At 36.7% G+C, this 13,583-nt stretch overlaps 1 protein-coding gene across 3 annotated transcripts; it reads left to right on the top strand.

The window, feature by feature from the left end:
* Positions 1 to 425: 425 nt before the first annotated feature.
* Positions 426 to 8,715, top strand: LOC113734413 (uncharacterized). Of its 3 annotated transcripts, XR_003459289.2 has the most exons (11): positions 445 to 662; positions 930 to 3,849; positions 3,934 to 4,020; positions 5,419 to 5,571; positions 5,761 to 5,921; positions 6,001 to 6,148; positions 6,402 to 6,524; positions 6,643 to 6,730; positions 7,138 to 7,283; positions 7,374 to 7,478; positions 8,355 to 8,485. XR_003459289.2 is itself a non-coding variant. In XM_027260948.2 (9 exons), exons 2-9 carry the CDS (start codon positions 1,255 to 1,257, stop codon positions 8,540 to 8,542), a joined length of 3,543 nt encoding a protein of 1,180 aa, XP_027116749.1. In that variant the 5' UTR covers positions 426 to 662; positions 930 to 1,254; the 3' UTR covers positions 8,543 to 8,715. The 3 variants fall into 3 exon arrangements, 1 of the variants encoding a protein (XP_027116749.1); XR_003459288.2 differs by having other exon boundaries at positions 7,138 to 7,478; XM_027260948.2 differs by lacking the exons at positions 7,138 to 7,283; positions 7,374 to 7,478 and having other exon boundaries at positions 426 to 662; positions 8,355 to 8,715.
* The last annotated feature ends 4,868 nt before the right edge of the window (positions 8,716 to 13,583 follow it).

Here is a 13,583-nt window from a genome sequence, read left to right on the forward strand (position 1 = left end):
GAAATGGAGTGCGTAAAGATTCGAGTTAACGAAATTTAGATGGGATCGGCTCCGATCATCACCACATATCAAATTATGCCTCCAAAACTATACAAGTTTACGAGAGTTTTTATGTATTTCTCACCGACGCAATTCTATTCTTAGTTCGATAATGAAATTCGAAGACAGGATCTTACTAACATGGCTCTCACGTCGACGACGGCAAAATTTTAACATACAACTTTTTGTAAATAAGTCGGCATCTAGTGGTGGCAAGTGCGCAAAGATTCAAGACTAACATAGTAGTACATGGTAGGTCTAGGAATGTTGAAAAATTAGTTAAACAGTTAAAAGGACCCCACCACACGCTGGGATGTTGCCGCGTTAACGTAAGTGCTAACCGATAATAACACAGTGCTCTCACACTCCTCCCCCTCTTTGAAAACGCCGAGACCCATGCAACGCCCTCTGTCTCTTTCTCTGTCTGTCTCTCTCTCTCTCTCTCTCTCTCTCTCTCTCTCTCTCTTCTTCCCTACCTCAAAAAAATTAAATAAAATCAAAACGCCATTTCTTCAATTTTTGTTCCTTTCTTGGAACCCTTTAACCTTAATTTCGCCGTCATCATCCCAAATGTCACCCTGAAATTATCATAAAATTTTGATCACAACACAAATTACAAACAGGTATGTCATTGTTCAATGAGCTTGCTAGAAATAATTTGGTTTTATTCATTTTATTCTAATTTTATCAAGAAACCTTGAAATTCATGATCATTTCTTACGTAATGATGAAAACAAGAATTGTAATTGTGTACAGGGAAAAGAATAGGATGCATTCACTTTGGGATCATTGATCATAAAATGTGTTAGCGTTTTTTCAGCTTATGCCTTTATTAAATAATGCCCTCATGATTGATTGCTTCCGTTTTCGTTTTCTTGCTCTTTTGGTAGGTTGATACAGTTGAATTCCTGATTTGAGTGGACAGCAACAGGAATTTTTTAAGGGAAGTTCGTCAATCTGAGAAAATAATGGATAACTGTACATCGATTTAGTCTGGCTTATTGGTGTAGTTTGGGCCAATTAGAGGAGATTCTGGATGCATATGCTAAGCATTTGTGGGTAGCTGGGAGAGGGAGCAAGTTGCAGAATCTTCCGGATTTAGTTTGTGCATACTTGAGGTTTAGAAAGAGTTGATTCCCAAGATTTTGTGAAGATCTTGTCGGGGGGTTTTTGTGTTTGTATAGGTTTTAAGGATCTTGGGTTGCTTCTGGAATCATGAGGGGTGAAACTCCTGTTACTTCGGGCCAGCTGTTCAATGTTCAGCCAATTAATGTTGTTCCAAGTGATGAAAACTGTAGACATAATAGTGGACTTAATGTTTCTTTGCAGACGGGTGAGGAATTTTCTGAAGAATTCCTTAGGGAACGTCTTACACCTAGAAGACCAGTAATAATTGATGCATTTCAGCAACAGCAGAATAGAATGGGCATAAATATTGCTCAGAGTCGCCCTCTTGTGTATGAGGATCTTACTGGCCTTCTTGGCCTACAGAGAAAAGACTCTGAAAGTGGTACAGAGCTATCTGAGTTTTCTCCTCAGGGAGGAGGATATGCATTAGATGCTGAGAACCGGGAAAGCTTTGGTGGTGCAAACAGATATCGTATGGAGTATACTACCACCGATGGACAGCAACAAGGAAGATTATCTGATGGAAGTAATATCGATAGAACTCTTTCTGGTCTATCTATATATCCTTCAGATTCCCCATATGCATACCAGCCTCACAACTCTGGCTTGGGATACACAGATGGTTCTTTTCCTGGAAAGATGAAGTTTCTCTGCAGCTTTGGAGGAAGAATTTTGCCAAGGCCAAAAGATGGGAAGCTTAGATATGTCGGCGGGGAGACGAGAATTATGTCAATTAGGAAAAATTTAACTTACAGCGAACTTGTCAGGAAGACAGCTGCAATCTGTAATCAGCCTCACACAATAAAATATCAGCTCCCAGGAGAGGACCTTGATGCACTTATATCTGTCTCTTCTGATGAAGATCTCCATCATATGATAGAGGAATATCATGATTTGGAAAGAACTTCTCAGAGGTTGCGGATATTCCTTATTTCTTCGAATGATCCTGAAAGCCCATGTTCTTTTGAAGCAAGGACTGGACCACAGGGTGATGCTGACTACCAATATGTTGTTGCAGTTAATGGCATGCTGGACCCAAGTCCTTGGAGGAGCTCTAGCAGGGAGAGTCTAGGAAGCCAGATGGGGAATGCCTTGGATAGTAGTCCTGTTCAAAGAGACTCTCCGATTTCCTTTCATCCATTGGAGGTACCAGATGGGGGCAGTTCCTTGAATAGAATGAGTAATCCAAGCTCCAAAGTTCAGGTTTTTAATACCCCACAGTACCCTTCTAAGTCAATTCTTTCTTCTTCTGTGTCTCCGGTGCCTGTTCAAATCAATGATCCTAGGAGTTGCTACACAAAGTTGTATGAGGATATGACACGGTCTAATGCTTATGAATTTAACAGTCCAAATGCTGCCGAGCAACCATCATATGACAAGTATCAATATTTCAACAACACAAGCTACTATCATCATCAACCACCAGAAGCAGTCCAATTGAGAAATTACTTTCACCCTGTCAGCCACTGTATGGACTCCAACCAGATTCCTGAACTGGATCCCCATATTCATAGCACTGGTAAGAGTGTTGTGGCTTCACCATCTTGTGGTCAACTTCAAATGGACAAAGAAAGGCATATGGTAAATGAGATTGCAATGCAGTCTGAAAATTTATCTTTCCCTCAAGACACAGCTGGTGTGTTTCCTGGTATTGGTACTTCATTTAAAACTCACAACAGAATGGTTCATGCAGTATCTCAACCACAGTTGCGACAAAAAGAGGAAGTTAAAGTCACAGTTGAAGAAAGGAACCCATTCCCATCAAATTATGTAGTAGAAAAATCACCTTCATATGGTGATTCGTCACAAAAATGGCTGGTTCAACAACTGGAGAGCTCAGAGAAATACCAAAATGCTAGGGATGAGAATCTGTCAACACCAGATTTGAACAAGGAATTCATGTGGACAGAGAATGAAGGCACAAATTTTAACCAAGATAGGACACATAATATGTTTACTGATAGAAATACATCTAATTCCACTCCGGTAGAAGATAACATTAATCTTCATGAAATTGTAAGACCTGTTGATCAAATGCTCATTGACTGTCCGTTGCCAGTAGAGCCGGAAGGCAACACAAGCAGAAACTCCACATCGCATTCATTGACATCCGAGAACTCCCAACCACGAGGTCATCAATCAGGACCTAATGAATCTGAGTATCTCATCAGAAGCCAAAAAGAGAGTGAGACTAGGGCTAAAGCATTTAGCAGGGATGCCATTAACAACTCTTGTGGACTAAAATCATCTACACATCAGGGAATGGACAGACCAGTGGATGAATCCTGCCTGCTCTTGGACTTGAATTATCCTCTTAGTAATGATCTTTCATTTCCTAATCCAGCTGATAGTGCTAAACAAGTTGGGTTGGATACCGTCCACAAGGAATCTGTGCATGATCCTGAATTCGAAATGGTGAAAGGTCCTCATAAGAGCGTGAAAAAGGAGAGTCTGAAGGAAGATTCTTCTGAGACATCCTGTTTTCCAGATCAGATGTCTGTCTCTCATCCTTCAACTGATCAGCATGATGGTATTCGACCAGAATCAACTGTTGTTGTAGAGGATGTAACTGATAGCATTCCGCCAGATATTCCGTCCTCCCTGGTGGTTATCCCACTAGTGCAAGATGAGCCAAGTGATGGGACAGAGACTGAATCTGTTGCCATAGAGTCTGACCACGAGGTGTTATTTTTTTCTCTTTTTGCCCTTACTGAATCATTATTTACTCATGTTCTGAAATCTGACAAATCAATGTGCAATCTGTAGGAAGGGAATGTTGATCATGATGGTAATGTTGACCCCCTTGGTGATGCTGCTTTGATTGAAATTGAAGCTGGAATCTATGGCTTACAGGTTTAAAATATTTAGTTACTTCTGAGTTACAAGTGAAAGTGTTCTAAGGGTACTTAGAAGTGCCTTCTCTTCTTGTCTATGCATTTCCTGAATTGCCATAATTTTTTGAGCTTAGAGAAAGAAATGTCCCTCATTCACATAAATTATGATACTACATATGGATGAAAACTTGGTGCAAAGTTGTGGTTCATATATTGTTACCTTGCTGGAGTTCATAAGTTCGGCGGAAAATCTAGCCTTTTTACTCGCTAGATAAGGCTAATTATGTCCAGAGTTACAGCAATAATCTGCAATGGGTTTGGCCATCTGATATATTAACTACTAATGTAAATCTCTTAGTGTTGATATCATACTTGATGAAGTCAGTGTTACATTTGCCAGGAAAAAGCTATCTGTTTATCATTTTATGCATGATATACCATCTTATATTCTTAGTTTTCAAACTTAGTAAGACCAAAAATGAAATATTAGATCCCGAAAGATGGTTTGTTCAGATTTTTGAGTTTGAAAAATCTATACAGATAATGAAATATGTTGAACCTAAGCATCAAATGTAACTTTGTATTAGTTAATTGTCAAAAGCTTTTTCATAGAAACTCTTATACACTGAGTTGTTATAAAATGTCGAAACTTAAAGTCAAAATAAGCCAGAGGTCAGTAAAGAAGTTGCCGAGCAGGGCTGTCACAATTTTCCTGTCTTCTGATTGTCCCATGATAACCAAGCTAATAAACCATTTGGTTTATGCAAAAAATATGAGATATTGCAAAGAAACGGGGATTAAGAGAGAGAAAGAGAAGGCAGGGCTTCATAACTTGACAGTGAACTGGATTCAATCTAGAAAACTATTAATTAGCGAGCACATCATACCTTGATGGTGACTCATGTTCCATTGCCTCAATATATAATTGTTTTTACCTCTAATGTTGCTACTCCAGAAGTTTATCATAATTATAACATTATATTAGGATCCTCATTTAGTAGGGCTGCTGTAGGAATATGATTGTGAAAACTTTCAATGATCAGGATCTAACATAGGCATGCAAACTATCTTAGATGCTGTTTTAGCTTTTCCTTTGCCATGTATGCTGACATTCTTGGATTGTTGCTTGAAGAACTTTGGACATTTGGATAAATCATGCTGTAGAGAGACTAGATTGTAGTATTGCTTTCTAAACATTTGAGATGTATACCGTGAAGACTAGAAAATATGAATTTTTTGTCCATACTAACTAGATAAAATGGTTGAATTACTATTTCTCTTTTATATTTATATTTCTTGTAAAAGAACAAAATGAATGGCTGAGATAATATTTGAATGCTCATAATGAGCTTTTTCTCTTCACATTTAGTGATAATTTTATTTGACTTTGATCAATTTGTTCATAAACTATTTGCAGATAATAAAATATGCTGATCTTGAAGAACTGCAAGAGTTAGGATCTGGTACATTTGGAACTGTTTACCATGGAAAGTGGAGGGGAACAGATGTTGCTATCAAGAGAATTAAAAAGAGCTGTTTTGCTGGGAGAAATTCAGAGCAAGAGCGATTGGTGGGTTCTTTTCTCTCTACTATGATGAAGAAATAATCTGTCCCGCATACAATTTTACACCTGAAGTAATTTGAAGTTATTAAATTTCCTTCAAAAGAGAAAAGGAAATGAATATCCATTTTAGGTTGATGATATTTCATGCTCGATGTAACTTCAAGATATAAAACAGGACCTTTTCTATGCTTGCAGACTAAAGAGTTTTGGAGAGAGGCTCAGATCCTCTCTAAGCTACACCATCCCAATATTGTGGCATTCTATGGGGTCGTTCCTGATGGACCTGGGGGAACATTGGCAACTGTAACTGAATATATGGTTGATGGGTCGTTAAAACATGCACTCTTAAGGAAGGGGTAATTCAAGTTCTTTCTTTATCCATTCAATGAAGATCGAAGAAAAAACTGATTCCTGAACTTGGTACTTTGTTTTCAGAGCACTTGATCGGCGTAAAAAGCTTATGATTGCACTTGATACTGCTTTTGGCATGGAGTATCTGCATTTGAAGAATATAGTTCATTTTGATTTAAAATGTGACAACTTGCTAGTTAACTTGGGAGATCCTCAAAGGCCAGTGTGCAAGGTACTTATGCTAATGAACTCAATGCGGAACCAAGTAATCCAGAAAATTGGTTTAAATTTCAATTGGATACATCCATTTGGGTTTGTTTTGAAATTCACTTGTAAGTCTTAATGACTCAAGTATTAGGCCTTCTTTAGTAAACTGAAAGGTCCTTGTTCAAGATGCTTTATTCAGTCAGACATGATTCCAACATGGTTTTATTCAATGAATTGATTGGTACCTCAAATATGAAAATGATTGCCATGGTTTTCAGGTTGGTGATTTTGGACTGTCAAGAATTAAGCGAAATACACTTGTTTCGGGTGGTGTGCGAGGAACACTTCCCTGGATGGCTCCAGAGCTATTGCATGGAAGTAGTAATCGAGTTTCTGAAAAAGTTAGTTCTCTATTCCCAGAGTTTCTGATTTTGGAGAGCAAATAATCAGGAAGACTGGAATACAAACCTTACACATTGTCCATTCAGTCTCATATTCACCTTCTATGGGTTTTGACAGGTCGATGTATTCTCATTTGGCATCACAATGTGGGAGATCCAAACAGGAGAGGAGCCCTATGCCAACTTGCACTGTGGCGCCATCATAGGTAAGATTTGTGGTTACTTTGGCAATGGATCTATAAAAGAAATATCTTCTTCCTGATATAGGCTCCATAATATTTGTTTTGGAACTTTAATACTTGAAGTAACAATTATGCTTGGACAAAAATTCACCATATGTTTAATCAACTTTGAGATTTAATGCTTCCTATGATTATATTAAGCGGTAGGCTTTTATGATGAAATGCCATTTCATCATAATTATTACATAAATAACTATGCTCGGAACTGCGACCACAGAGCTGCAACTTGGTTTTGCAAAAGCATCTAAGGATCTCCTCATGTATACTATGTGCTTGATTGAGTCTTAACTTCTTTTATTGAAGCTAGTTTAGAACTGGAGTACAGGAATTCTGTATTAAAATTTCTTTGTTCATCTGTTGTCTGGAGAAAGAGCACAAGCAGAAGAAGAAACAACGAAGAAAAGGCACCTCAGCTGTGAAATTCTGCATTTCATTGGGACACCATTATATGCATATTTGAAGACAGTTAAGACGTTCCTTAGTAGCTTCTGTACAAGAAACAAATGAGGGCAACTAGGTTCTCCAACTAAACTCTTCAAAAAAACTGGAAAGTTAAACTTACTTTTCACTCTTGGCTACTGGTTATATGTTTCTGATGCATTGTCAGAAAGCGGATAGAACTTGAAAGAGAAACTAAAATGCAACTCAGATGGTTCATGTGCAGCTACCTGAATGGAATCAATTTGAAGGTTGATATTGAAGTTCGTAACATGTACAGTATCTCATCAATCAACATAGGCCTTGCTTTTTTATTTTCCTTTTATTTCAACAAAATCAAATGCTGTGGGGTTTTAGCTCCTGTAATTTCTTAAAATGATTCATCTAATGCAGTTATGAGTTAAGTCTCCTAATCTGGCTTGCAGAAGTTCTTGTTGAGGTTTACTTTAAAAGTTTGTATTTTGACCAGCTTATACGATTTTTCAATTTTTTTTAATATTTATTATTATTAGTACTTTTTTGGTATATAACCAAGAGATTTTTCAATGCTTGTTGGATAAAGGATTTGGGGTTATTTACCCAAATATTTTGGAAATCATAAAAACATTATTGGGTTTAATAGCTGTTCTAAGATATATAAGTCTGACTTCTAAGCAGTGATGGGAAGCAGGAAATCTGTGGACAATAAAGTTGAGTTTCTTATGTTTCGGGAACAAACAATATTTGTGTAATTTCTGATAAAAAAAAAAGGTTGCATTTGGATAAGTAACCCTTGAGTTTTATGAAGTAATTCTTAATAGGCAAGAATAATGGTTTTACCATATTTAGAAACATTCAGTAGAGTGATACTGTATGTTCTATAGACGACAAAAGTTATAAGATTCCATTGAGGTGGTAAGTGTTAATTGATAATATATTATTTTCTGTTTAATAATCAGCTGGTGCTTAAGGGAGAATTTGTTCAATCACATTGACTGCCTCATTGCATCATCAAGTGTATGATCAGTGATGAGCAGTCCTGTTCTGATTTCTGCACTTAGCAGCTTGGTCCTAAACATAATGTTCTACTGTTCATTTTCTGTTCATTATCCCTCAAAATGCAGTATATCATAATTTAGTTTAAGGTTTGTTTTCTTGACTCTTTTTTTAGGTGGGATTGTAAATAACACTCTCAGGCCTAGCATCCCTGATCGTTGTGATCCTGAGTGGAGAAAGTTGATGGAAGAATGTTGGTCACCAGATCCAGCTGCAAGGCCATCATTCACACAAATAACAAACAGGCTGCGTATCATGTCAAAGGCACTGCAGCCAACAAGACAGATTCGAGCTAGAAGATAAAACTTAAATCTTATGTAAGTCAAAAAGACAGATTTTGTAAGAAGAACAAAATATACATACAAAGACAGAGAGAGAGAGAGAGAGAGAGTAGAGAACCCCATTCTAGCCTGCTGTAGTCATTTGTACAGTACGGAAATTTAGTTAATGGAGAAACCGACTAAAATTAAAATTCATGTTCTCAACTGTGCATTCATGTGTTTACTTTCTAACATTTGTGTTGCTAATTCAGTGTGAGAATAATATATGTTGACACCTGATTTTATTTTGCTTTTCTAATTCTCATTCTCCATCTCTTGATGGGATGGTGAAGTTTTTAGTTTCCTGTCAAAAAGTTATAGGGAAAGTCTTGGTATACCATCTTCCACTGACATTTTCCTTGCCAAACATACTGGATGTAACAATGTGCTCTGAGACTTATAGCCTTCTATAGTAACAGTAATGAATCCTCTAAATCTTGAATTTTACATTTGCCATGTGAAAAATGTATGGTTTATATTCCTGCTCTATACCAAGTTCCTTGCCACTTAACAAGAAATGTGAATATGAAGTCGCACAGTTGATCATGCAGCGACAACTTATACAACAGCATTAATATGAACATGGCTTTCTTATTCCTATACATGAAGTACTTTTAGTGTCTAGTACTGTAATAGGTCAAAAGAGTACAGATAATTTCAGTATTTTCTCTTAACCTTTATTATAGAGAATGCAGATAGAAATTATAAGAATGCAGAGAGAAATAGGTTAGACAAGTCTTCTGGTGCTGCAGTTCTTCGACAGCAAGAGCATTGGCATCATGCTCGTCTAGGACATGGGAGGTAAAAAGTTCTTTACAGCTAATTGATTTTGACATAAATGTTAGTATAAAGATTCTTTTTTATCAGCTTATGGACACCTTTAATGGTTAACATTTTATTTGAAACATATTTGCTACCATACAAATTTATCGCAGTTTATGGTTTTTACATAAAGCTTACTGTATTGCCATTTTGTCACACCTAAAAACAAAGAACGGAAAGCTAATGGAAAGGACTTTTGGGTTGAGTTTATCTTCATTTAGAATATTGTACTTAATTTTAGCTACTTCCTTGATGACGCTTAAGTTTGAAATACCAGCTGGAATATGGCATGTATAAGAGATCTTCCCCTGAAAAAACAATAATAAGTAGGATTCAGGCATCTGTTCATTTCTTGGTAAATAACAGTATGATGTAACATGTCATATATTATGGAGTAAACTTTGTTTTGCAAGGTGGCAAAAGGAGAATATGCAATGTTCTTCTTTGTAGAAATATCTCCATAAGACATTTAGGGACCAATAGATGACATACTCAATGATTTGCAAAAAATGGCCAGCATACTATTAGGTGACAGTTAAAGCAAGTTATTCACTCCAGTGTAGCTCTTTTGGGAATGTTAGCTGGTAATCAAGTGCAATGTGGCCTTTTCAGAGAATAGGTGATTGATATTCCTGTTTCTGTGACCTAAAACGCATATTGCTTTTGAATGTCTCCTAATTCATGCGCTGCTCCAAGATGTTAATGCGCTTCTCCAAGATGTTAATGCGCTTCTCCAAGATGTTAATGCGCTTGCATCCACTTATGGTTTAATCCTTAATTACCATCCGGGAGATACAGTCTGCTTCACCATTAATGACTTGACAGACCTAGTATGCTGTTAACTATATCAGCTGGTACACTTCCCTAGCTGGGTAAACATTATATTTTGGTGATCATGTTGTTTTACTGGTGTATCTAGCTTCTGTTTCCATGAAAGGAGGAATTTGTAAAAAGGTAAGATATCTCTAGAATTTCTATCTTCTGGTACAAATTCTTCTTTTCCAATGTGTATCCGTCATATTGATGTTTTTACATACAGTGCATAGTGGAATAAGGGAATAGGGATGATCAAGATCACACTGTAGTTCTAAGGGGAGGAACAAAGACCCTTAACCATGCCATTTCTGACTGTCTAAGCTGCTGATAGTTTAGTACTTTCATTTGACTTCTTGATAACAATTACTTCAAACCACCAAAATTTATCATGATAAATATTCCTCTGAAGTAAAGCTGTTTGACATCTATGTTTTATAAACTTCACCCATAAATTGGTATCTTTGGAACTCATGGGGAAGTAGCCTCCCACCCTTTGATGTTTCAGTTCTGATTCTTTGTTTCATCTTCTGGCACAAGATTACACTTGAGTAAAGATATCGGAGCAAAATTGAGTAGGTTAGCAGAAAGAGATTTTCTTTGTGGTGGAAAGTTTCTTAATTTCTTCACTTTGCTGCATTTGATTGTTAGGTCATTTGTTCTGGATGCTTGTTCTCTCGTTGTTCTCTTGCAATTCACATGGGGCTGGTCCACCTCCCACCCCACCCCAGCATCCTGCATAAAGTGTCCCATATCTTCCTGAAAACTGAATAGCAACTCACTATATTTGTTTCTTATTTGTCAGTGCAAGGGACCTATCATATCATATCAACCTCCAAATTGACTAAAACTCATTTCCTTGAAACACTCCTGTACACTAAAATGGCTTCAACTGTTTAGTGAACTTGTGCCTGGTTGGATGTTTATTACCAAAATGTTACATCATTGCTTTGCCATATTCCTCTAGGATGGTGTTCATTATTCTTTTCTTAATCAACTCCAATAAATGTAATATAATAACCTTTAAGAAAATGTTTAAATACTGCATCCCTTTAATCAACTTCAGATTAATTTTTGTTAATTCGACCATATCCCAGCAGTAACAGGAAAAAAGAGACCATATCTAGTCTATCTAGTCTTATAGCACATCACTAAGTAGATTGATTAGACATTGACACTTTACGGCTAGAGGTCAACTTAAACAAAGTCATCTCTCTAATTGCCTTGGACATGTAGGCCAATTTGAAACTAAAAAGATCCAGGGAAAGAGAAAAGATGATGATAATTATCACTAAGTTCTAGTCTGAAACACAAATAAGGAAGGAGCCCACTTAAATCAAATTTCTTCTCCAACCCAAACACAAGAAAATTGGAATATTCATATCTTTTCTCTTTCTTAGCACTAAATCAAGAAAAAGGTGAGATTTGGTTCATGTTTTCTGCTATGGTCGTACACTCCTAAGTTGTTGCAGCAACCCTCCTGCTGCTCTGAACTTGGCTATTCCGCTAATGCAGCAGAACATGAGGTGACAAAATGCATAACTTAATGCATAAAAATTGCAGTTATTATGCTGTTCTTTTGGCAAAATTTAAGACCTTGGGTATCTAGCAACAGGGAATCGAACTCTAGCATTGTTGCAACGTTGTCTTAGTGCCTTCCAAAGGGGAAAATAATGCAAGTCTGATGAGTGATCACATTTTTTAAAGCACCATAGAATTGGATGTGACTACAAGATTGGACCATAAATTTGTTACATGTGTTACATGGAACAGTTACAAGAACTACAGGATTGGACATCAGCACAAGATCAGATGATAGTGATTGGACATTTTATTCCTTCCAAAGAAAAGAAAAAGGATTGGACATTTTATCTCTCAAATATCTAGCAATGGAGAATCTAACTTTTGCATCACAGTAAAATTGTCATTGATCCTTCTAATGGAATATACTACACGACAATAGTTACTCGTGCTTCTGTTGTTCCCTCCTGGTGTCAAATATTGTTTCATCCAATGGAAATGCGAAAACTGGGTGCAACGAAATAAAGTTGCCTATCTGATATGATCTAGAGTACTCCTTTGTTTCCAAAGAGTACCATAAAATTATCCCAACTTTTCTGTCCTACTTTTTCTTTTCCTCCTCACCACTTGAATTGTTTTTTTTTTTTTGTTTTTGTTTTTGCACCCCATTCGATCATCTTAATGAAATATATTTCTCACTTGATGAATATCAATGCTCAGAAAGCTTAGCCTAAACCCGTAAAGCATGATAAATACATGATCAAACAGACAAGAAGCAGATGTTTTGCTGTCTGACCTTGTGATGTCGTATGTTCAATTGACCAACTAGATGCACTATGTGTTTGAAATAGTTGGTTCAACTTCAAGAAAATAATCATGAAGGAACCAATTTCAAAACATCCATTCATTTAGCACTAAACACGTATACTTATGGCTTTAATTGCATGACATAAAAAGCAGTTTAAGATGCTATTTTGTGCTGAAGCACTATCATTATATCCCTGCATTATGGGATGAAAAGCTTTGACTTGTAGCCAAGTATTCTTTTGAGCTTGCCTTTTCTTACCACCGACAATGTGGAAATGTAAAGGTCATTATCTCTAAAAAGATCAATGTCCATGAAAAGACCCTCCCAAGCTACACACCAACCTCTCTATCTTTTTAAGCCACCAAGAGAAAGAGAAACAGAAAAAGATGCAAAGATTGGTTATCCTCATCCAACGTTGCAGCACTGAGAGTACTTTCAGTGCTGGATACCAAATAAATGGTATTGGTAACCGTATGTACAATATAGGTGGGATTTGTTTGGAGCTAAAAATTGTAGTTTCATGCTCAAGCAAATTTACTTTTGCCATGCATGGGACTTAATTGGGAAAGGACTAACATAGATTAACTCAAATGGTCCTATCATAGCCCTTTGTATTCCTTATTTTATGCAATTACCACCATAGGTCATTTGATGCAGTCTAATCTCAATGTTAATAATACTCCTATCTGCCATCCCCCTCTTGATCTTTACTTCTAGTAAGTGACATAAAGTTACACGGGGTGATCGAGGCAAAGCAATAACAGTTCCTTTTACCGGTCCAAATCTATAACGGACTTTGTATAAGAACAAGAATCTCTGGCTTTTTCATGTTTTACTCACTGCTAATATACTGTTTGTTTTTCTTTAAGTGAGAGGTTTTGAATCTAAAACTTTCTTTCGGTTTCTTTTTCATGCTTTACTCACTACTAGTATACTGTTCTTTCGGTTTCTTTTTCATGCTTTACTCACTACTAATATACAGTTTTTTTTTTTAAGTGGGAGGTCTTAAATCCAAAACATTCTATCGGTTATCAATTCACTAATCGACAAAAACAGCCAA

This window comes from Coffea arabica, chromosome 3c (genome assembly GCF_036785885.1).
Source record: "Coffea arabica cultivar ET-39 chromosome 3c, Coffea Arabica ET-39 HiFi, whole genome shotgun sequence".
Classification (NCBI taxonomy): Eukaryota; Viridiplantae; Streptophyta; class Magnoliopsida; order Gentianales; family Rubiaceae; genus Coffea; species Coffea arabica.